Raw genomic sequence first — 24,796 nt, forward strand, 5'->3', positions numbered from 1 at the left:
AACAAAATGTTAGTTTGTTCTATATAGTTTGATTGGTTTATAATTCTTATAGCTCTTTTTTGTAACTTGAAAATAGGAAGTGTGTTCGTTTTATATGCATTACCCCATATCTCCAGACAGGACATGCTTTGTTTTATAGAGAATAGCAATGGTTTTTGACATTTTTGTTTTCACATGGTTTATATGATACTTCCCACTCAGCTTATCATCAATTATCACTCCAAGAAATTTATTTTCGTACACTCTTTCAATTTCAATTCCATTAACCCTGATTTTAGTAATCGCTGGTAATCATTGCTTCCACAGCGTGCCTTTTGCTCTGTCTTCCTTCCCTCATCCCAACTGGTTGTGGCAGATTGCTGTTCCACCATGAGCCTGTTTCTGCTGGAGGTTTCTTCCTGTTAAAAGGGAGTTTTTCTTTCCCGATGTAGCAGAGTGCTTGCTCAAAGGGTTGTTGGGGTTTTCTCTCTGTTATTGTAGGGTCTTTACAATATTAAAGCACACTGAATTGACTGTTGTTGTGATTTGTGATCAAATAAAATCTAACTTAAAATTTTACGGGTAGATTGCATCGAATCAATCATAATTACTAAATACTAATCTCAACTAGTAAAATATAATTTTTTTTTTAAATCTTAGAAATGAGACAACAGGTGACTTCTTCATAGGGCAAGATATAAGCCCAGATTGCTGTGTTTAATTTTAGATTTGTTTCACGTTTTATCATTATATTTGAAAAATAACTAGGCTAAGTCTTATGTAATTATTCTTCAACTTTCTTTATACTCTTTATACAAGAGTATATTTCTGCGACTCAAATTTTAGTCCCGCATTTTTAACAAGCCTTACAAATGCACTTAGATCCTAGATCCCGTCTTTCTCGGCTTCCCTCTTTCCTCCCTGTGACTGTCTGCTCTTACTACACAAAGCATCGCCCCGGGACGTGAAAAACTCAGTAAACGTGCAAGGTGGCCCGGGGTGGAGTCAGCACTCAGCAGCTTCAGCCTTACTGACTGCGTGAGCTCAGCGTTTTGATTCCCTGCCCTCTAGCTTCACTTCCATCTGAAAAACGTCTTTATCCTTGGAAAAGGCGTCCTTTAGGAATACCCACACATTTGTTTCGTCGATAGCAGCTAGAAGAACGGCAGGTAAGTAGAAACAGGAAGTAGTCTGCGTACAAAGGTTAGCGTATGCTGCGGTGCCGCAGTGGCCCGTTGAGGTGGTATTGGAATATTTTGTGAACTAAGCGAAAAGTTAAATTGCTTCTGATGGAAGCTTGGCTTACATGCACTCTTTTATTAAGATGATATAGCGTAAAAAAGTAGGTCGTTTTGAGGGGAAAACATGGCTGTGTAAAACCCCAAAGTTGATTCTGTTCATCTGGACGTAGCGTCAGTGGGAGAATGGCTGTTTTAACATTTACAGCCGCAAAGGACAGTTTTATAAGTGTAGCGTTAGCTTACACTACAGCAGCAAAAGAGATGTGTAACGTAAGTTAAAAACCACAGAAAAAAACATACAATATTGCTTTTATTTCATTTGTTTTATTTAATAGATATGGTTAGCTAGGGGGACTTTTCCTTGTGGTCAATGCTACCTAACGTGGCTAATATGCTTTAATGGGCTAATCTTGGTATTATCGCGAAGCTTTAGGTTTTCTGTTTGAAGCTGCGCCGATCTCAACGCAACATGACACTATCGCACAGCTATAACAGCTCATTAATGAAGGATTTATGCTTATCGATCCCAGTTTGCACACATGTATTGTTAAACTACTGTGGTAAGCCGAACGTACAGTGCTGTGTATGTGAATGTCATCCAAAACGGAGCAGGGTTCCCCTTAAAAAGAGTAAAAAGTAAATTTTGAAACATGTTTAGCTTCCCAAAAACAGTGGGCCTCTGTTTTCATCAGTCACAAGTAGGTTGCACGTAGGTCTTAAAATGTCCACAAACAGGTTGCTGTGTACATTATATGCTTTTATGGAAATGCTGGATGAGGCTGTAGCATTTTGGATGGAAATTTCTAAAATGTAGTTTTTGCATGTAAAGATAAATTAGAAGTAGCAACATTTTATAGGTATGACACTAGAGTGGTTTACAGCAACAAAAGCAAATGAAGGTTACATATGGGAGATCTTAGAGGGACAGGCCTCACAAATCTTACAGTTTCCTTTCTCAGAACATTTCTCATCATATGTAAAGCTGTCAAATACAGTGATCAAATGTATGTTTAAAACTGGTGGTTGGTGCTTTAAATCAAGTACAAACAAAATGCTTGATCAACCTTCACTAACCTGCAACATATGTAGCACTTTAAAAAAATCTGTACACTTATGTGGATGATAAAAAATCCTTTCTGCACCCGTTCCAAGTGATTCACCACTGTAATCTCACACAGCAGACAAGACTGCTGTTAGCTCATGGACATGAGTGTGTCAGACAGGTGGTGCATGTTGGCTTTATTTACCAAGAGGTAGTCTTGTTTAATTTCCTGATGAGTAAAGACACCTCATCCTGAAACAAACCAAAGATGGCATGACACATAGCTGTGGAATTGTGCCCTTTGAAAGTAAACCCACTTAACAGAAGTGCTGTTTCTCCTGTAGTGCTTTTTTCCATTCTAAAAAGAAAGCTTTGAGACACTTAAACAGATGACTGCTCCTCTTGGCTCAGCAGACTAATATCCAACCCCGAAAAGCAAAAGGAGGAGTTGTCAGTTATGTCTTGTTTAAATTTAATTAACAGGAGCACACCAAGAGAGAGACCACCATAACAGATGGCCAACCAACGGAGACCAGACATACTCACTCATTCATGCACAGCCCATGTCTAAATTGACGGTAGTCTGCAGTATGTGGGGGTGGGAAAGCAGATGGGAAAGAAGAGGAGTGCAAGCCTGGGCCTGACTTGCAAGTTTGTAGCGTGAAAAAAAAGTGGATGGGAGATGTGGGGAAACAAAGATTTACAGGGAAGCAGTATGTTGTTTTAGACAATGGGATATATAAAACTTAACTTCAAACTTTGTGAAGTGGAGTTGTAATGAGACTGCTCTCAGATTTTAATACAGTGCCTGTGTTTAAATATAGATGGGATCAAATATAAAGAAAAAATGTAGCCATTAAGCACTAATGCAGGTTGATTTTCATTTGTAGTATTAGTAATAAGATTTATGAAATCCACTCTGTTTAAAACATTCATATAATATTAAACAAGTGTTGGATCCTGGTATCAGGCACTAAAGAACTAAGAAGTGGGTGGTTATAATTTGCAGCCATTGGCTACTGCTCAGCTCCTACTCACTGCTTAGTCATGGATCTCTCTGCATATACATGTAATAACTCAGCTTGCTGATTCTGCCTACACTGCTGATCTGGTGCTCACTCCCCCACATACTACATTAGCTTTGTAACAACTCATTTGTTAAAAGCCTGTTAAAATATTTCACTCCTTTTCTGTTTTATTTATATTGCACCAAATGACAACATAAGTCATCTCAGGGCACTTAAGATAGTAAGGTCAAGACCCTGCTTCACTTTTTAAGCAATCAACACTTTTGGCTATCAGGAGATTTCCTCTCATTCTACTTTTGGAATGTCTAGGTCCCAAAAGTAAGCCTGCACTCAGAGAGCAAAGTGCTCTGTTGGGATACGAGGTCTTTAAGACATGACGAAGCTTGATCATTAAGAAAGAGAAAATAAAATTTGGAGAAATCTGATCTCACTGGCTACTTCCCATCAGTACAGCAGCATTTTGGTTACACTGGAGGCATTTCAGAGTGCTGGAAGGCAACCTTGAGAATCTGAAATGTATCAGCCCTAGCACAAAACCCTGTGAAACCATATGATTAACTTTGGTATGTTTGTGTTTTGTTACTTTAACAGAAGAAATCTGGTAAAGTGTCTAACCATCAAGCCAAAGAGTGTGTTCCAGTCCCAGCACAGTTTAAAATGTAATCAGTGATGGGAAGTTCCTCTGGTCTTAGCTTCTTAGATTTTGATTGTCATACATGACGACACAGTGAGTCAGAATATCAATTTATATGGCAGCCAGAGTTTAAATTTATATTCTGACTTTAATCAAAGTAGTAACTTTGTGTTTTCAGTGTGTGAAGGGTTCACATAATGTCTCAAACCTGTGACCCTTTTGCCCATTTTCAGTGGCTTCCTGTGGTTCTGGTAAAAACTATATTAATATAACTTTAGAAATGAACATGAATGTTAACATTTTTATGTCTCTATACTTTCTTTAGCAATTCTTTACATTCTGCAGTTGTAAAACTGTGTGACTTATAATCAAATTAAAAAGAGGTTTTAATATTTTGTTAACTACAGTGCTTGTCATAGCTATAGTCTATCACCTGGCACTTTATCTGCTTACTTTTGGATTCCAAAAACAAAAAATTGAAAGGTTGCCATGGAAAACAACAGTAAGCACATTTATTTGTTCACCACCCGAGCTGTTAGCTTACTGGTATGCTTCATCTCTCGTTGGTCTTTAACTTTTTTTTCTTTTCATTGTTCTTCCCTTTTTTTGAGCAGTGACTGCAGAGTAGTCACATGTTAAAAGATTTATTGTTAGGCTCAAATATGTTTTGTGACTCCACATTGATTTCTTTTGGTTAAAAATTACACAAAAATGTCTTTTGATTGTAAAGGTTACCAACCGGTGGCTTAGACAATAAATTTGCTCTGTTTTTTTTAAAGGTGTAAGATAACGGCTTTGTTTAATGGTAGTAAAATACGTTTTTATTTGTACTATAATCACATTTATAGTTATTAGTTGTATGTGTGAAAGCTGGAGATTGTAGTGAGTGCTTGTGTACTGACTGTATAAACAGAACTGAAAATGCTGTTCCGTTATGAAATCATTATAACTGACTGAAAATCTGCTGTCTCTTGTAGCATGGGGGTCTTAGAGGAGAAAAAGGAAACATGTGGGACCATCTGCCTGAAATACCTGCTGTTTGCTTTCAACTTTCTCTTTTGGGTAAGTTTTCATTTAAGCGACCTCGAGCCTGTGCCGAGGAATTAACTGTTGAAATGTTTGCATTGAGCACAGATGCACAAATGCTTTGGACAGATTTTTTTTTGTTATATCTGATATCACTGTGGTGGTGTTGTTCCTGCATCATTATAATAATGTTGGTCCAGGATCAATATTGCAACTGACCAGTCACGTTATCGTGAAATACTTACTTCTTTTGGTAAGTATTTCAAGTGTTTTCTTTATTAATTTATGCAATATAAAAATATATTATCAAGTCAGTTTTGCTGTTAGCCAAATTTAGGTTATTAATGTTAGTTTGCTAGTGATAGTTCGTTAATAGCATTAGCTAACTTCTTGCTAATGCTAACTGAATGCTTAGGCAGTGTCATTGGTCAGTTGCAGTGCTGACATCATTACGATGCAACGCAATGTCACAGCAAAGCGTGTAATAGATGCTGGTCCACTGTGTGGATGTCACGCTTTGCCTCTCGTAAGCGTGAAATGGACAGGATGTTCAAGTTGCAGTAAGCTGCAGTACCAGCAGAGGGCGATATTTTGTTTTAAGCAACCACAAATACAGTCACAGGGAACCATTTAAAGAGACATTACTAACACATTTGCGTGTAAATAGATATCAGGCACCTAGCTTAATAATTTCTGGCATACAAGGGGCCTAGAATGTACTTTATACCATCGTTGGTCACGACCATCTTCTTTGCTTTAAATATATTATCTCCCACTGCTGGTACTGCCTCTTAAGCATGTGTGACTTCTACACCCTTCTGGTGGATTCTGGCTGGTGAGATGATGTAAGAACAACACCAATACAGGGGTATTTTTTTCTTTTTCTTTTTTTAAAGAAATCCAATGGAATTGTATATGTTTTACCTGTTGGCTTAGCTGCTAATTTTATTAATTATAACAACATTCCCCCACAAATCAGGTGAGGGGAAAATAATTGAAAGCCACAAGTTTTCACACAAGCTTTAACAAACTAAAGGTGTAAGAGTCTCTCTCCTTTCACACTAATATGCATACACACAGTATACCTTCATATTAACCAGCTCTTTTTGGTAATATGATATAAATAGGAGAAATTGGCTCGAAAACCCTCTCTGAGGACATTAACAAAGCCTTCTTTATTCGGGCAGTAGATAAATGCCTGCTGCTATTCCAGTTCATGTAGTCAAAGGCAAGCTGCATATTTTTACAGAGGACAAAGGCGATGCGTTCAAAGCCTTATTTCCCTCAGACTTTCCAATGTCAAGAATGTGTTGTTCTGAACTCATCATCTGAATGCGTGTGTAAAATAAGAGTCAAACATCAGTGTGGCACCCTTACTGTCTGAACCCCACTCATTCTTGGTGTGAAGTCACACTTGCAGCTCTGCCCATATGTGATAATCATCTGTCTGCCAAAGAATCAGATCTTTCTCAAATTGGCAGACAAATAGAGCATCTTCAGTGCCAGAGTTACAGCCGTGTGAATATTTCACACTAAACCAAATCGTTTGAAATTTGCCTTGCAGTTATTTACATGGTCTCTGGTGGTTATTAAATCAGTTTGGAAAAAGGTATATAGCAACAGTCATTGCAGCCAGAAATATCTTGACTGAAGTTCAGACACCAAAATGAACACTTTGCCACACTATAAAGCATTTCGCTAAATGGCAGCCGTCCATTTACCCCAGGAGTAACATATGGTCACAGTGTCTGGGTTTTTATTGAAGTGCGTGGTTTGATCAAATTTGAAGAGAACTGAACACGCGGATTGAACTCAAATTGAGTGAAGAACAAAATAGGTAAATATTTTTAAATAAGATTAAGATTTACTCAGACATTGCAGGTTTTTCATAAAGTAAAAACACTGCAAGATCAGTTTGGGTTCTTTTGGACCATTACATCTTTGGGGTTTTAGTTTTTACAGTTGTGACATTGATACAGTATTTTCAGGACACTCCCTGATTAAAAATGAGCAAAAATTTTACATTTCATGCATAAAAGGATTTGCTATTTGTATCATTTTGTGTTGTATATGACCTTTTAAATATCATCAAACATCTGCTTCATATCTACAATATTTTAAATACAAACAAACAGACACTACATTACAGTGCAGTACGTTGCCCTTTAAACAAACTACTCCTTGGAGGAAATATTAAAAAGAAATGTAACATTTGGGGATCAGTGATAACTTAAACTTTGTTAAAGATAGACAGAGGAAGCTTCCTATTTGTTCAGACCTTCTCGACTGTCAGATTCTTCCCCTATTACCGCTTGCTGCCACTGGGGGTCACTAAAGCTTGCATGTCTTTTATACAGCTTTTGAATACAGAGAGGTAATAAACTAAAGAAAAACCTGAACCCTAAAGCAAAGGGGTCCAGTGGACTTGATGTGCTGTGCGGGGAATTTTGATGGCATGGTTTAGGCCAAACTGCCCAACCCTAAAAACGATGGTTCACTCTGAATCAATATAATCTACTGGTTGATTGCCACTAAAAGTAAACAGTATAAATAGATTACGAGTGAAGAGTGAAGGCTGTTGTGCTACACCTTTGTTTGGTGTTTTACTGCCACTGTTTCTGGGTGTGGTTCTGTCTGAGTCAGTGTCTAGTTTCTGTGGCCATCATCCTCTCTTTTAAATTAAATCTAAATTAGGCAGGCAGTTAGATTGACTGCTTTGGCATGAAGACAGATTTCTGTTGCACTGCTGCACCATCTGCTGACTCGTCTTGCTAATATTGTATTGATTTAATTCTCCTCATATTCTCTTTAACTGTTAGCTCGGGTAATGCCGAAGATGTGAGACAATGGCGGTAGTTTCGTGCTGGGTTTAATGACTAATTCTCTTTAATTAATCAGGCAGTAAACCATATGGTTGCTTTAAAAATGTTTGAAATTGAAAATTGTTAAAGAAGTGCCACAGCTAATGATAGTTTTATTTGAATAAATTAGGCAATTATTTTTGACATTTAATGCGTAAAATGTTAATAACAGCAAACAAATGTCATTCACAATTCTTCGAGCCTGAGCCTAGCCAAGAACTTCATTACTTTGCTTGTTTGGTCACCGTCCAAAAAGAACTATAAATAACAAAGAAGCAGCGGTTCCTTAAATGAAAATCATTAAACAGTTAAAGTGCGTGATTTAGTTTCAAATTCTTTCTGTCGAGAAACGATTGATCTGTCGCTGGGGCTGAGTTTGTATTCTCTTTAAACATGTCACCACAGCACCACAACCCCAACCTTCAGTTATCTCGCAACAGAAACTGATTCAGGTCTGGATCCTGTGTGGCAGCGGTGGGTCGTATTTTTGACAGATGTTAATTTTAGGCTCCTACTTTGTCACTCTGAAGCCGACTTGGGAGATTAATAATTGAAACCTTTTTATCACTCTCAGCTTCAGTGTTGTTCAGTGTTCTGCACCACAGTCGTGGTTCTCGTTTCCCAGGCTGGCCGCTGGCAGAAACTGAACTCATCATGTGCTCTTCTCCCAGTTGGCAGGGGGCGTTGTAATGGCGGTGGGTGTTTGGACCTTGGTTCTGAAGAGCGACTACATCAGCCTTCTCTCCTCCAAGACCTACGCTGCCTCCGCCTACATATTGGTCCTGGCTGGAGTCATCGTCATGGTAACAGGCGTGCTGGGCTGCTGTGCCACCTTCAAGGAGCAGAAAAGGCTACTGAGAGCGGTAAGAGATCACGTCAAGGTAGAGAGACAAAACATACGAGTGTGAAAATATCACAGAGTAGAACAGTAACAGCTAAACTGTGCCGCTTAAACAAAAACTGATAGGATGACAGAGGCTGTAAGTCATTTTGTATATTCCTCCTACTACCATCTGTAATTAGAGAGTTAAACTTTCTTAGCCAACTGCACTTTACAGTATTAGCTCATAAACAATAAAAAAATAACATCATAAACAGTAACTTGTTGTTCTGTTGCTTAATGACTGGTCAGTTTATTACATTACAGCAAATATTGTTCTAAAACTGCCTTGGTGTACAGAACAGGAAGGACATTCAGTTAACTAAGAACAAAAGGCATTTCGAAGCATAGATATCAGTTCAAGAACCAGACTGTGTAAATATGTATGCATGTACTATGACTTAGTATGTACAGTATGTGCTACAATGTAACCACCTCCATTTGGAAAGCCACCATCAATACTAAGCAGGAGTAAAGAATTTCCATTCATACAGATTAGTTGCATGCTGTGGTGCAAATGTTTTCTGCGTGTTTGTTGAGGTATTTCCCCTCTTTGTTGTGATTAGGAGTCATGAGTCAAAAAAGTCATTATTACACATATTACACTGGACACTTTTCTTAAAAGTAATGCAATAATGTTCCTTAATTACTCCCAGGAAAAAGTCATTTGTTATACTAGTCGTTACTTTACTTTCATGTTACTAAATCCTTAATGAGGACACACATCTCTAAGATCTTTCTCTTAGTAGAAACAAGGTACATGAACAGGTAGAAAGTGAGGCTGCAGCCTGATGGGCAGTGTTGGTCAAGTTATTTGAAAAAAGTAATCAGTAACTAATTACTGATTACTTCCCCAAAAAAAGTAATCCCGTTACTTTACTGATTACTTATTTTCAAAAGTAATTAATTACTTAGTTACTTAGTTACTTTTTAAAAACACGATTTACAACCTGAAGAGGTGATAAAGCGATAGATCTTTCAGCCCAATTCTACTTTTTCTACATAATCCATCATACAAAATGTAATCAAATGGAAAAGTCCCTTTTTTAAAACTTGTTTTATTAGTTTTAATCTTTTAACTTTATGCATCAAGCAAAAATTTAATTATATGCAACATTCTCTGACTGGAAGAAATTTGTTTAATATTTAAACCTATTTTCTGCACATTCCAGCACATAAAATAAAATATGTTTTGTGTTTACACTCACTCTTTCAAATAGATGCAAGTAAAACACAGCAGAAAATAAATAACATCAAAGACTAGCGGTCCTTTTGCTCTATTTTCACCTGTAAAGCAGGAATAGGGTAGGCGGAGGTTTGCTCTGGTGCAGGTGTGCCGCGGTCAGTGGAAGAATCCGCGAGTTTCTCTGTGAGTTTCCCATTACGTCGTAGCGCACTCGGTGCTTGCTCGGAAGTTTAGGGGTTTTTCTTCGGTGTAAAAAGAAGTTTTCTTCCCACGCACGATGGACACTAATGTTTTTGTCACTTTTTATGGAATCAAACTCAAAGTAAGGTCAGTACTTCCACGCTTTAAACGCCGCATGCTCATACTCTCTCCCGCACTCGATATATTATCCACTGTTGATCTGCACACAGCTGTTGTCATCAACGTCGCACTTGCTTACGTCACTGTCATGAGACGTTCTCGCAAAAAAATCACGGTTTTAGTAACGCAGCGTTCCTACGGGAAAGTAACGGTAATCTAATTACCGATTTTGCAATAGTAATCCCTTACTTTACTCGTTACTTGAAAAAAGTAATCTGATTACAGTAACGCGTTACCTCTGCTGATGGGTCATCAGTTTGTTACCTGTTGGAGTTAAGGGTCTGACTGCTGGGCTCGGCATTCACTCAGCTTTCATTTTGGGTTCTTGGCTAGCTTAGCGTTAGCATTTTGTCTTGGTAAATGCTTGTAAAGAAACGAGGTTGTGTTAGTAGCATAATGTGGCTGTTTCTGTCCTGGATGCAGTTTTCCACTTTACTATTTATCTCATTCATTTGTGCAATAAAAGTAAATGGCCATATTCATGCTCTAGACTGTGTTGGTGTTTTCCTCCTCTGACATGCAAACTGAAATCAACAGATTGTAGTGGAAGTGCAAGAACCGATAACTGGTATCAATAAGCAGGCAGTCTAACAATTCCCAGGAATTGGACTACCTGGAACTGGTTTTCTACAAGAACCGGTTCTCGATTCCTCATCGTTAATCATCTTGATAGAGAATCGAACAAAAGGCAGCCAGCGTCTTTGCACTTTTAATGCCCTTAAAAAAGCCTGGAGAATTATTCTTGAAGATCACGGTGTTTCTAAAAAAATGTGGCCATAAGACATGTCTGTTTGCCTTATTCCATGTATATTTGCGCAATGCGACAATACAATGTAAAGGGGTAGTTCAAGACTTATACACAGTACTATGCAGACAGACATACACACAGACATGATGAGAGCAGTCGAGGTTGAGGTGTCAGCCTCAGTTGCATTCACTTCAGACCAAACAAACACTTGATGGGAGCGTGTGCCCATATTTGATTTGGCACACGTCGTACACAGACTCAGCACAGGGTTCTGCCAATAGAGACACCTGCATGGCACTAAAACCAGCTCAAAATAGAAACGCATAGAAACCCACTCTTGCACAAACGCTCACTGTGCTCATCCAAACATTTCCACATGGTAAACTTATGCAAGCGCACCACTGTGGGCAGAGCTTAAATGTTTGTGTTACAAGCTTTGCCAGAACAGCTTTGCTTCATTGGCATAAGTCCACTTACTGTAAGTATTTTCTGTAGTACAAGAATAGCATTTCAAACAAAGTTATGTGTTATTGATGACATTGATTCTTCCCTCACAGGAAGCAGGAAAGGTATTGTTGTCTGCATAGCCTCATATGCCAGTAGGGTGCTCATACATTATCTTATTCTTGCATTTTATTAGTGTGCTAGTGATGAGCAGCACTGTTTGTAATGGCTAAAGTTACTGAAAAAGACTCCCTTTAATTTCCTATCTGGAAACAGCCAACCGAAAAATATTCAGTCACATGCAAGTGGAATTACGATCTAGTTAAATGGAAAAACAAGATTAGTTACCTCATCAAGATTGGTATCTTGATGATTAGGAAAGTTTTTTGTTGAGTATAATTGATTTGGAGCTGTCTGTTGCTTTTGTCCTTATTGAATTTTGAAGAACAATACACTCAAATGTGGGTGTTGGCTGTAGTTCTCAGAGCAACGAGTGATGGGAATCTGGGCTTTCGATGTTTCAAAATGTAATTAAATAGCCTAATAGATTTGTGTAAAATACATGAAGAAGTACCCACTTTCTCCATTTTATTTGATTCATAACGAGATGCGTGCACCACCTCTTATCGTTTTTCTGTGTGTGGGAGGGGGGGTTGAAATGCTTGGTGCAACTCGAAGAGTTGAGATTAGGGCGATGAATCACGGTGAAAGAATGAACTTGTCGACAAGGAGAGATGCTATCGAGATTGTTAAAGAGGGTGAGCATAAGGGCGGGGGGTGGGGGTGGGGGGGGGGGTGGAGGCGGATTAATTGTTGTTGTTATATTTTGTGTGCGGTGAGTGCCTGGTACCTGCTGAGAGTACACAAGAGCGGCGGTGATTGGCAGCACAGTCCTGTACCGTAAAGGTCACAAGTTCTAACAGCAGAAAAAGCTGATCCAGCCTTGGCGTCATCAGGACATTAAACAAAGTCACTGCAGTTGCCTTTTAATTAAAGCGAAGGTCCTGTCAGACAGTAAGTAAAGATGTTTGCGATGTATGCTCTGTGCAAAGTATGAGAAGTCAGAAGGACAAAGGAGAACAACTGTCCCGTGGGAAGAGTCGGTTGGGATCTGTCTGCAAACACACAACTTCATTGTGTTGTTGGAGAAAAGCAAAAGAACAAAGGAATGACTCGGGGAAAGCAGAGAGAAACTTTTGCTTTCCAAATGACAGAGCCAAATGGAAAGCAGTCCAAACAGAGGCCGGATCCACCTGTGGAGAAACTGACTTCATGCAGTTTGACTGCACATGTTACAAGCTCGAGTGTTCCTTGGTCTCTGCCCTTCTCTCCCTTTTCTGTGTTTGCCTTGACTTCTTAATGCATTTACAATATAGGGCATTAGTGTATCAACTGAAAGACCACAAAAACTGCTTACAATTTGTTATTAATAATCAAGGTATTGATGTGTTTGATATGAAAGATACCAGCACAAATGAAAAACTGGAGCAGTCATTCCACTTTGAGTCGCACCGTCTCTCATCATCGGTTTTACTTCAAATCATTTTTTTCTTATCTGCCTATATTTGTTTTTTTTTCTTTCTTTCATTTGAATTATATTTATCTCAGTCAACAGGCAGACAGTTTTGCATGCAGAAGCAGAGGTTAATGATGGCTACTTTATAGTTCAATTAAACTTGCAGCCTGCCTGTTCTGTTAACTGGTGGGTTTTTGCAACCTGGTTAAAGATCACTGTCAACATTTGACAAGCCACACAGCTGATTCTGAGATCTCTCATAGGTTTCAAGAAACTAGAAGAAAAATTTGGTGTTAGTGTTAAAGCCATTCCTACTCCTGTAAATACATCTAAATGTGGCAGAAATGTGGCAGAAATAATGACATAATGACATCTTTGTGTAAAGCTTGGTCTCGGTTTGTGGTCTAAATCGTAGAGTTGGTGCTTAGTTTGACATCTTTGAATAGCCTCTCTGTTTGTGTTTGTGTGCTTGTTTTTTGATGCATGGTGCATTTTGAAGAGTTAGGATTACGGCCATGAATCACAGCGAAGGAATGAACTTGGCAAGAGAGAGCAAACATGGAGAACATAATGGGAGTTTTGTGTGTGTGTGTGTGTGTGTGTACACCATCCTGACTTTATGTTGCGCATCAAAAGAAGCAAATTCATGGCATCTTGTCGCTACATCTTGGAGGCATTTGCATTTTTAACTCATTAGGACATCTTCATCCAGAATCTTTTATTTATGAATTTCAAATCGTCCATAAAAGTGCAGCTGACGTCTCCCTCTTCTATAATAAATTTGACTGATCATCTTATTTATTTATATATTTTTAATATCATTCAGCTACATTTGCTGGCGATATTGCCTGGCGTGGAAAATTGTATGCATTTTTTCCAACTTACCTTTTATGAGCTGGACAGGTAAGATACTTTTTCAGTCCACATGGAAAAAACAAGAGCCTAAAATATCATGTCATCACTACCTAATAACCAATATGTGTTTCATATTGTACCAAGTCTTTTAAAAACAAAGTGCATAAAGATAGAATTTCAAAATCGCTCTTTGCTAAATTATTCTTATATCTATTGAGTGTAGGCACAACAGTGGTTCATCTTTTGACTTGGGTGCCTTTTTATACTTGATTGAATCATAGGTCAGTGTTAAGTGGCTTGACAAACAACATGTGCAAAGGTTTTTGAAAGACCTTTAGAAAGCCAGAAGAGCTATTGCTCAAGATTACTTTAAAGACTTTTGAAAAAGTTCAAGAGGGCTGCTTCAAGACCTTTGCACATTACCTGTTGAGAGAATTCAATAAAAAAACTTAAACTACAGGTAATGGGTAAATAGATAAACAAAAAACTAAATAACTAATAACCACTATCAGAAAGTTGTGGACTTCTGATTCAAGTTTCTCCAGTTTGAGGATTTTATATTTTTTAAATAATCAACATTTTTAAGAAATGCAGCTGAACCTTTGCATTCACCAGCAAGCAAAGTGCATTTAATGAGTAAGGCGATTACACGCCCCGCTAGCAACTAAATTACAAAAGGTGGCTGGTTCAGTACCTTGAAAGGCCAACACTCATCCAACTGTGATCGGTACGATTAAAAGTCACCTTCAGCATGACTTTGTTGCTCCAGGCTTAGTAATTGTAAAGGCAGCACTACGCTTCCAATAAAACCTGAAATGGAGACACAGTTAAACATTGATGTGCATGCAAATATGGGTTTCTTCTTTGCAGCACTATATTGTTCACTGTGGCGGAGGTACATTCAGATGAAGGAGAGAAAATGTTACATACACTCTGGAGTAAAACACATGCTGTCAAAGTAGGACACTAAAAGCCAAAGAACTCTGTTCAAATATTATCTAATAACCACAGCAATGTGCGAGTGATTTGACTCTGATATGTTAGCTGTGTGAGAGAAAAAAGAAAACTGTAGTTCAGTCAGAAAGCCTACATGGAAAGGATGCAGTGGAGTCTGAGGCCAACACAGTGCTTTAGAAAGCATTTTATTCATATGAACCTGCTGAGAGTCATTTTGGCAGTAATTACCCTGTACCCTTAAGTCACCCGGGAGAAGACTGGAAGCGCAGACGTAAAATGAGAGAGACTGTGCCTGAGATCTCGAGGAGGCCCGCAAAGTCGATGCAGTCAGTAATTTGTCTCTATAGCCAACAACAAGTTCTCTGTCACGCCCTGTGTACGTCACTGTCCGTGTGGGATCAGTCTGGAAAAGCTGTGCGTGCGATTGTGTGCAAAGGAGTGAGAACAGGCAGAGCCACACGACACAGTTATGTCACAGTATCAGGGAAGTGGCCTTAATTCTATGTATGTTCAATTGCAACTGTATATACTGTAGGCTGCAGGTGATGTTGTGATTGATGTTTAAAATATATACATATATAAAATATTAAAATATTTACATATATAATCATAAATTGGAGGAAGGTGTTTTTTTTCTATGGAATGTTATTACTAAAACCACAGATTTATATTTGGGGTATAATATAAGTGAGAAAAATCTAATAATCCTGTTGCCTAATAAGAGTTTCAGATGACATCAGAGACATTTTAAGCAAGTTTTCATCATTGTTTTGACTTTTTTTTCCTTTTTGCAGCAGAACATTTTACACCTAAAATATATTATCTAACTCAATAGTCTCCGGAAATTAAAGAAGGAGAAATTAGATGTGAAATATCATTGAAAATGCGATAAAAGCGTATCTAATCCTGCAGTGTCTCCTTTATAAGTCATCCCACAGATGTCCTCATACACGCGTATGAGATCACTTTACACGTGGTAAGTATCAAATCCAGATTAATCCAATCATGGGAGGAAAATGATGTAAAAACAACATCATGCCAGGTGTGCATGGATTAAAAAAAACGAAACTATATCTGTATTTTCATGTGTTGTCTTTCTCTTCAAACCCTCAACACTGCATCAAATGCATCTTGAAGTCTGCTCAGCATTCAGGCTCAGAGCTGCTCGGAGATCTAATCAGCAGCAGCTATCAAATCAAAGGCCCAAGTCCTTTTTACCGGGCTGATTTTCTCCCCTGTGGAATCAGCAGTCCAGAGGAATTTAGGCCAAGGTTTGGGTCAGATAATAATCTCTTCTTGTCTTTAATTCTGAAGAGGAGAAGTTCAACTTTTCACTTGGCTTGAAAGGCAGACACTCCCCCTAATTTTCCAATGGGCTTGGTCACGAATCAGATGCAAATGATAAACTCTGTGACATGTGCCACTCTGCAGTGACTCAAAAGTTTTGCAGTTTCATCCTGGAATCTTACTCAGAGCAAAAGAGCAGAACAAGAGTGGATGATTAAGCAGAGAACGGTATTATTGTAATTTTGTCATCTGTTTTATGTTCTGTCAGAGTCATTTATCTACTTTACACTGTTACAAGGCTCTTAAGTCCACCTGTATGATATAATACCGTCCTTGGATTGGGTTATATCTACATGCATGAATGCCATAAACACTCAGTCTTGTGAATTTCCCGAATGTGTGAAATTTTTGTCTGTGTAAAGCTCTGCCATTTACTACCCTTAGAGTTCTAGAGTTCTACTTACAATATTTATATCAGCTGTACATTACTACATTAGACATTCTTGTTTTGACAGACAGCATCATAACAGTTTTGAAATAATGTCATTTAAATGTGTAACTTTTTTTAAAATGACAATTTAATGCTGCGTAATGATGCGTGAGCGTAATCAAATACTCTAAGGGAGGTTGTTGCATAGAATTCTTTCTTTGGTCATTATAGATAGACAGACAGCTTTTGCTTCACTGAAACAATTACCCACATCATTCCACCACTTTTATACTCGCAGGAACATTTCTCCTCCAAAGGTGTGTGACTGTGCAACTTTCTGCATTGTCTAGTTTTTGTATTTCTGATAGACAGCTTAATATAAGTTAGCCAACCCTTTGCCATTGCATTGTTTCTGTTTGGTTCTACCTCTCTAACAGTGCTGTGTGGATGACTTTGCTGCATGAGTGGGTTTGATTACATTATTCTTGCTCAAGGAAGGATGACACAAGGCCTTGGAAAGGAAACATAGTTCAAGCTGGCTTAAGAGAATCATGTTTCAAGTGGTGTCAAAGGCAGCCCCGCAAGCTGCCACATCACATTTGTAACCAACTGGTCGTGTCGCTTTATCACCATCCACTAACTGTAATTCCTTCTTCTCTGTGTTTCCAGTACTTCATTCTGCTGCTGTGTATCTTCCTGTTGGAGATCCTGGCCGGTGTCCTTGCTTATATCTACTATCAGCAGGTAATTCCCATTGTATCATTAAAAAAAACACCTTTCTTGTAATGTATGTATGTGTGAAATTGAAGGAGGAGCAGGTGGCAGATATTGCAAGAGTGGATATTTATTTTAGATGACAAAAAATGTAATTTCAACTCAGGTTAGCATTTTGTAACTTATTATAGCATCTTTAGTAAATCTGTGTTACCATCTCGCGTCGACTCCAGTCTGCTGTATTACAGTAAATCATCATCTGATATTAAAAAATGATGTTAAGGTGTGTAGCATATATTGCATTGTGCAAAAATTCAATAGAGCATGCTTGACAAATGTGTTGTGTCTCCTAATCCAAGCACGTAGTCAAAAGCATTGTAATAATACACAGACAACTGTTTCATTTCCCACATGGCATGTGCTCTGCTGTAATTTTAACCACGACAAAAACCAGCGTGAGAAACGAGATTCCAGAAAGGCCGTATAAGACGGCCCATTAAAAATACAAATATCTGACTGCCCATATTACTTGTGGTACATTGAGTCCAAATGGAATGAAAAATGCCTGCAGCAGGACACATAAATAAGCCTGAATGCACTGTGTCAGAATCATTTCAAAGCATTTGCTTTGATTTTGAACTCAAATACACAGAATTTTCAAACTTATTTCATTTCACTCCACTAAAGAATGAAGAACCTTACTGGCAGGTTAATGACTGAAAAAAGTAGAAACACCACAGACTGTGTACTAAATGCACACGGTTTGGTTTTCAAGTGATTATTTTCTCGTGTGTAGTTAATGTATAAGCTAAACTAAAACTGACAGCCTCCCTCGGCACATTTCTGCTGTACCACTGTAGAGTTATACTGACTGCACTGCAAACAAGAGCAAATGACAAGCATTTTTCCTTTAGGAATATTAACATGACATTGCTCTCTACCAACATCGCTCCCACCCCGCTTAGTCTTATAAGTGGCTTGTAGCTCAGGAACAGGACTTTTCTCAGTCTAGAGGTACACTGTTTTCACTTTAACTGCCTCTTTCATTAATGCACAGTTCATGAGCAGCCACTGAGGTCCATGGCTGTGTGCCGCTTCCTAAAGCTCTGTCTACTTTACTTGCCTCAAAATATTCTCACAAGCATTAAGTTGTGTTAAAGTCTCTAAAGCCTCTTCCCCTGTTATTAATCTTTTCACTCTCTCTGCTAATAAGTTGTGAGAACGATACCAAGATGAACAACTCATGTAACATGCTTGTAATTCACAAACGCACCCATTTTTAGCTACAGATTCTGCACAAGGGATTTGCTCAGACTTTATTTTGTTTTTGTAATCAGACATGATCATAAACCTCTTTGTGATTGCTTTGTTTGCGAGCTGCTTCCGTAGGTTGCTCATAGTTTGCATGAATTACTTGTCTGCAAACCTTCACCATTTAACTTTCACTATTATTACAAAAATAATTCTCATTTTTCAGGAGCCATTTGAAATTTCTCTCTGTCCCCAAATGGCTGAGATTTAGTGAACATGGTCAAACCTATGCAGAGGTGGTTATTCTGTCTGTGTTCAGACAGAAGTACCATGACACAACATGATATCCCTGTAAAGCTCGTTTTGTGTTCTTTCCAAAATCATTTTATATTTTGTCTCTAGCAAATATCTAGTAAATTGTAAAATGAGCTCACTGCTGGTCTGATCTTAAAGGAAAAAGGGTTAATAGACTTCAAACAGATGCCATGTATTAAAATACACACCTTATTCATAGACTGTTTTTAACAGGTTGTATTCATGCTGGTTTCTGATCTAAAGTTGTGCTTTGTAATATAAGAGTGACAGGGTTGGGCACTAGCAAAGTACTGAGCTTGCCCATAGTTTGATGAATGAAGCTGACTTGTCTACAAACACTCACCATTTTACTCTCTAAACCAGCGGTCCCCAACCCCCGGGCCTCGGACCGGTACCGGTCCGAGAGTTGTTTGGTATCGGGCCGCGACAGTTGAGGCTCAGGTGTGAAATGTATGGTTTTCAGGGTTTTTATCAGTTTTCAGCGTTATTTTGTTATCCTTTTTATCGTTAACTCTGTTTTCCTGGGTCTTTTCACGTGTGTTATGAATAAATCTTATTTTTTTCGGTACCGGTACTAGTTTTATTTTGTTGTATTTATCCGCAACACCTTAAAGGCCGGTCCGTGAAAATATTGTCGGGCAAAAAAGGTTGGGGACCGCTGCTCTAAACTGTAGTAAAACTTGAAAAAGTGCAATGCAAAACAGAAAACGTTGTGCCTCACCACAAGACGCAACTTTTATGTTGAAGGTAAACAGTCTTTGTTTACAGTGTGCGTCACACTTTTCAGAGTTTCTCTACGACTTGGCGAATAGTTTGCTACTGTTTGCAGACAAGTCTGTATGTGTCATACAAATGATTCGCAACCACAGCGACCTACTAGCAACACATGTAGGTTTATACAGTGCAGCACCGTATACTTACTAGTGACAGCTAGCAACCTCCCGGAACAGCTTATAGCCAGAAATACATTTTTTCCTAGCAAGCAGTGGTTGTCAGGGGGTCACTGACGCTGACAGTTTCCCAGGGATTGCCAGCAACCTTCAGCAGCAAATTGCAACTGGTGGTCCAGCCTTGTATGGCCTATTATTATCATTAACAGAAAACAAGCTAACAAAAGAAAAAGCATAATTCAAGTATATCAAAGACCCATGATGCTGTTCTTGCTTTTAAATGAATATGTATTCAATAAAACAGCAGTACTAAACTGCTCCTGTGTAAAGATGGGAAGCACTGAGATGCAGGTAATGGCTGTGGTTCATCCCAGTGTCATAGTCATGCGACCATCCATTGTGCCTGGAATTCATGTTTGCTCATACTCGTATGTGGTTAATGCAATGTCATGGTGTAGTTCACTCCCATACTGGCTCTCTCATACTTACGGAGTCCCTTTAAAATGTGAATGACTGTTTTCATTCACCGCTGCAGTGTTTCTGAAACTGTCAACAGGTAAAATGAAAACCTGAACACCTCCTCTTCTTTCCTCTTCTTTGTTTTCACCTCGCGTCTCTCATCTTTCTCTGCCCTCCCTTCCTCTCTTCATCATTCATTCCCTTGATATCTCCTTCATGCTTTGATTTACAGTGGTTTCCCAGCTGGCTTGTTGCCATAGAAACTGAGCCCCCCAGACCTTCCACTCCTGCGTTTTCTGCCACTGGTCTAGAGAACAAAAAAATAAATTAAATAAAACCCAAAAAACAGACTTCCTCTGCTTTTACACTAGCTTCGTCTTCATATGCCTCTCTGTTGTTAGAAGTACTTCCGTGATGTGTATTTTAAATCCCGTGTGCTATGATGTGCTGGAGAATCAGTAGTCGAAGCGACAAATTGATCACTTTAGGTCATGCTCTGTCGTGCTGCCTTCCCATTTTTGTTGGCTGATACTACATGTACACCTGTGTGCGTGTTTCTGAACAGTTGAATGATGAGCTGAAGCAGAACCTAAAGAAGACCATGACTGACGAGTATAATCAAACAAACTCCGAGCACATCACCAAGGCTGTAGACAAGCTGCAGCAGGAGGTAAGTGTCTGCAATGGATGAAGGAGTCCAGACACAAATGTTGTGCAGCTTTGTGAGATTTCTTTGCACATTTGGATTTCTACATTGGCCAGCGTGGATGGAATTTAGGTTGTTGCGTGCATCCACTTTTTCATATTGCAAATGAACCTGGACTTCCAAGCCAAAGTCACATGGACTCACATGTGGTTTGTTGATTGGACAGCCCTCATGCTACCCTATCATCTCATCAGATTAGAGATTTTGGAGATGGGAGCGAGTCAAAGTAAATCCAATTCAGTCCACGACTTCATCTAAGCATGATGGACTGGTCTGCACTCTCTGCTGTAATTTACCTTCTCTTCTAGCCAAACGAGCTGACAGTGCGTTAAGGAATGTGTAAATCTGAGGTGCTGTTAAGACTTCTGTTAGTTTTTATACTCATTGCTTAGTTTTTTGAGTATAAAATCTTGTCTTTCACACATCAACATGTAGTCATTCTTCTAAACTTCATTTTGCATAATTTCCAAAAAAACATGAATTTGCACTATTAAAGGAATTTGTAAATGTTCTTTTAATGGAGTCATTTTTATCATATATTCAAATAGCATCAGTATGAGAACAGAACTACAGTATACATGCATACATACATTTCCCTCAAAGTAAATATGAGGAAAATGTGAATCTTAAAGTTTACTTTAAAAATAAAACAATTGGCTCAAACTGAGTTGTAAATCTTGAGCAGGAGCTGCACCTCCGTTGAATATGGAAACAACATTTGGATTTGCAAAACAATTCACATTTCAATCACAACTGTATTTTACTTTACAGCGGGCCTTTTTGAGTGCAGCTTTTCAAGTTTTGCCATCAGATTTGATTGTGAATTCGATTTTGATATCAAAACTATTTGATCTTCATGTGAAAAAGAACGTTTTCACAACTAAGTACATCCCACGACTCGGTAGCTTGGAGAACCACCTTTAGCAACAATAACGTAAAGTAACCATTTGCTGCGTGACCTTGTCAGTCTCTCACATCGTTGTAGAAGAATTCTGGTCCGCTCTTCTTTACAGTGTTGCTTCACGTCATTGAGGTTTGTGGGTGTTCGTTCATGCACAGTTTGATACCTTGCTCAGCCAGTTGTAGATTTGCTGCTACTGATTGATCTGCTGCTTGACCCAGTTTGGCCAATTAGCAATTATACATATTTGACTCTAGAATATTTGGTGTACAGAGAGAGGAATTCATGATTGATTTGATTACTGCAAGGTATCATCAGCCTATTTAGGCCAGCTTAAGTTTACTTTAAAGACAGGAATGTGGGAAATGGTTATTCTGACTCTATCGAAAGTCAACAAAATCCACTTACTGACTTGCAGTATAAAAAACCCCTTTGTTTAAACGCTAAAAAAAATAAAAATAAAAATGGCACATTAAGGTTTTACATAAATGTAATTTCCAGTTTTAACGTGAAGCCAAGCAAACTGCCTGCTGATGCCTAATGTTTGCCTTACTGGGGGAATCAATCATCTTATAATGCTCGTAATAATGCTTTGAACCAAGAGAACACGTATGCAGAGTTTTGCTCAAGTGAAGTGCAACACTTAATTATTTGTTATCAGTGTAAACCAGTTCTTTCATGGATGTTTGTCTGAGTCTTTTATACTTTCCTGCTGTCAGTGAAGTGTTTTTCCTCCATCTCCTCCATCAGTTCAAGTGCTGTGGGAGCAACAGTTCAGCTGACTGGGCTGAGAGCGTCTATATTCGCTCTGGTGCAAAAGGCAGGAAGGTGCCTGACAGCTGCTGTAAGACCATCACCAACATGTGCGGTATAAGAGACCACCCATCCAACATCTACAAGGTGGAGGTGAGTGCGTGAACGGTGTCGGGGGGTGGGGGTGGGGAGGGCTTCATCTGTATTTCTCTCATGTCTCGAGATGTCAGCATAGAGGCGGTGTGGCGTGAGCGTAGCAGAAAAAAGAACAGCCATCACATCCAAACTGTATACATAACATTGTTTGCAGTGAGACTCCAGCAACACTCCCACATCAACTGATGCAACATGAAGACAATCTTTGTTTTTCATTTAGGGTGGTTGCATCACTAAACTGGAGAATTTCATCTTGGACCACCTGAAGATCATTGGAGCCGTCGGTGTTGGGATCGCTTGTGTACAGGTGAGCAAAAAAATAAAGAAAATGCCTTTAGCATTGTGCTTACACACAGAGACTCAATAAATGTATGTACACCTATGGAGAATACAGCTTTTCTAAATTACGTTTTTATTTTCATCTGTTTTAATCCCCAGATCATCGGGATGGTGTTTACATGCTGCCTATATCGAAATCTAAAGGCAGAGCCGTACTAAGAGAAACAAAAGAAGAAAAATGTGTGAGTGAAGGAGGTAACTTCATCACCGCATGCCATACTCAAATAGCCCATAGGTTCTTTTCTTTGTCCTCCGCATAGGGGAGGATTTGTTTGGCAAGGGATCAAATTGCACATCTGAGCATCTCATTTTGGTAAACAAAGGGTAGAAAAAAAACCCACTACAAGGTTTCTTGAAGTAATTAGGCTCTCAAATTGCACTCTCAGCTCCATCTTCAAGATCACAGCACTCTGAGAAAAAGCCTCAGAGAGAAACTGATGAGAATTTTAACTGATTGTGTAAATTAGTGTGAGACAGCCTCCCTGGGACTCAAACATTGTAGTTTTCTTCCACTCGGATTCCCTCAATGTACTTTTATATGTGTAGACCAGGTGCTACACCCGAGAGTGGTGTAAAGATCAGTGGAGTAAAACTGGCACTTTGCAGGAAAATGTTAATCCTGGTCACAGCAGCTTCTTTTCTCCATCAGCATAGCTTAACAAGCTCACCTCTGGGGCCCTCTTCAACTGCAGTAGTGTTTAGTTTCCACATTAACAAGACAGTCCTGTGTTTTAGATCTTTTTCTGTAATGACCTTTAAACATGGGAACAAATATATATATCATCTATTTTCTTTTACATATGTACTTTCTTATGAGCTGTTAATACTTTTGCCTTTATTACCTAATCTGTCTCCTTACTGAGACGTGTCTGATCATGTTTTAAGTCTCCTAAGAACACATTTTCTGCCAGAATGAAGGTGAACAGGTTAGTGCCTTGCTCAGCACCATAACTGTGCCATTTGATGTCCTAACACCAGCCTTTAAACACGGTTTGACTAGTTTAGGTGTAAACACTGATCTCATTGAAGGGAGTTTGTGATTATGAGCAGTCCCACTGATATTGTTCAAACGAAAGTGCGTCTTGTTTTTGATTTTATTGCCTTTTGTTTTTATACACTGATGCCAAAGTCATCAACTGTAACACTGGACCTACTCTGTCTCCTCCAGCCTTATTCCTATACATACTGATGTCTCTGTTTTTGTAAATGAAGATTTTTTTTTTTACTCTGCTATAAACTGCGACTATATTATTGTATTTAATACACACTGTAGAAAATGATATTCTCTCACTGTTAGTAATGATCTTTCCTTTGTGCCTCAAAGCTAAAACCAGGCTAATCTGCTGTATTTCTGTCCTCCTGGTAATCCAGGATGTATTTTAGTTTAAATAAACATTGATTAAAAATGTGCTTTGCTTCTGCTGTGTTTGCTCTCATAGGAGAACATTAGCATTGTTAATGGTGTATTTTAAACAGCAGTATTGCACAAATACTGAGTGATGCCCTTCACAATAAAGGTTCACTCAAGTCATGTCATCACAGAAACTGCCAAAAAAAGGCCCTCACATTATTGTATAAAGACAAACCATGTGCCTGTGACCAGTGGCCCTTACCAAATTGGCACCAGCTTACAGGTGCATTAGTGTATTAACCAGAAGTCAATTGTCTGTACTGTAGTACTGTGATGATGAAGATTTGGGATGTGAGCCATATTCCAGACAGCTGCTTTTACAATGTATTACCTATACCATGATGACAGTTAGATGGCCTTGTAATGAGAGCCATCGTGCTGTTGGGCACGAGGCAGGGTAGTTTAAACCCTAGTAATGTTAAGATTA

At 38.8% G+C, this 24,796-nt stretch overlaps 1 protein-coding gene across 1 annotated transcript; it reads left to right on the plus strand.

The window, feature by feature from the left end:
* Positions 1-953: 953 nt before the first annotated feature.
* LOC146679027 (CD151 antigen-like) lies at positions 954-24,368 on the plus strand. The gene is made up of 8 exons (XM_085407171.1): positions 954-1,148; positions 4,902-4,986; positions 8,483-8,674; positions 17,144-17,218; positions 20,669-20,773; positions 22,461-22,616; positions 22,840-22,926; positions 23,058-24,368. The coding sequence occupies exons 2-8, from the start codon at positions 4,903-4,905 to the stop codon at positions 23,115-23,117; spliced, it is 759 nt and encodes a 252-aa protein (XP_085263297.1). The 5' UTR covers positions 954-1,148; position 4,902; the 3' UTR covers positions 23,118-24,368.
* Positions 24,369-24,796: the final 428 nt, after the last annotated feature.

Source organism: Rhamphochromis longiceps, linkage group LG1 (assembly GCF_057381845.1).
Source record: "Rhamphochromis longiceps isolate RC_006_pf linkage group LG1, R_longiceps_female_GT1.1, whole genome shotgun sequence".
Lineage (NCBI taxonomy): Eukaryota > Metazoa > Chordata > Actinopteri > Cichliformes > Cichlidae > Rhamphochromis > Rhamphochromis longiceps.

Coding starts and splice junctions, on each gene's coding strand:
- LOC146679027 (XM_085407171.1), top strand. CDS start 4,903: ATGGGGGTCTTAGAGGAGAAAAAGGAAACATGTGGGACCATCTGCCTG. Junction 4,987..8,482: donor CTTTCAACTTTCTCTTTTGG/GTAAGTTTTCAT, acceptor CTCTTCTCCCAG/TTGGCAGGGGGCGTTGTAAT. Junction 8,675..17,143: donor AGAAAAGGCTACTGAGAGCG/GTAAGAGATCAC, acceptor CTGTGTTTCCAG/TACTTCATTCTGCTGCTGTG.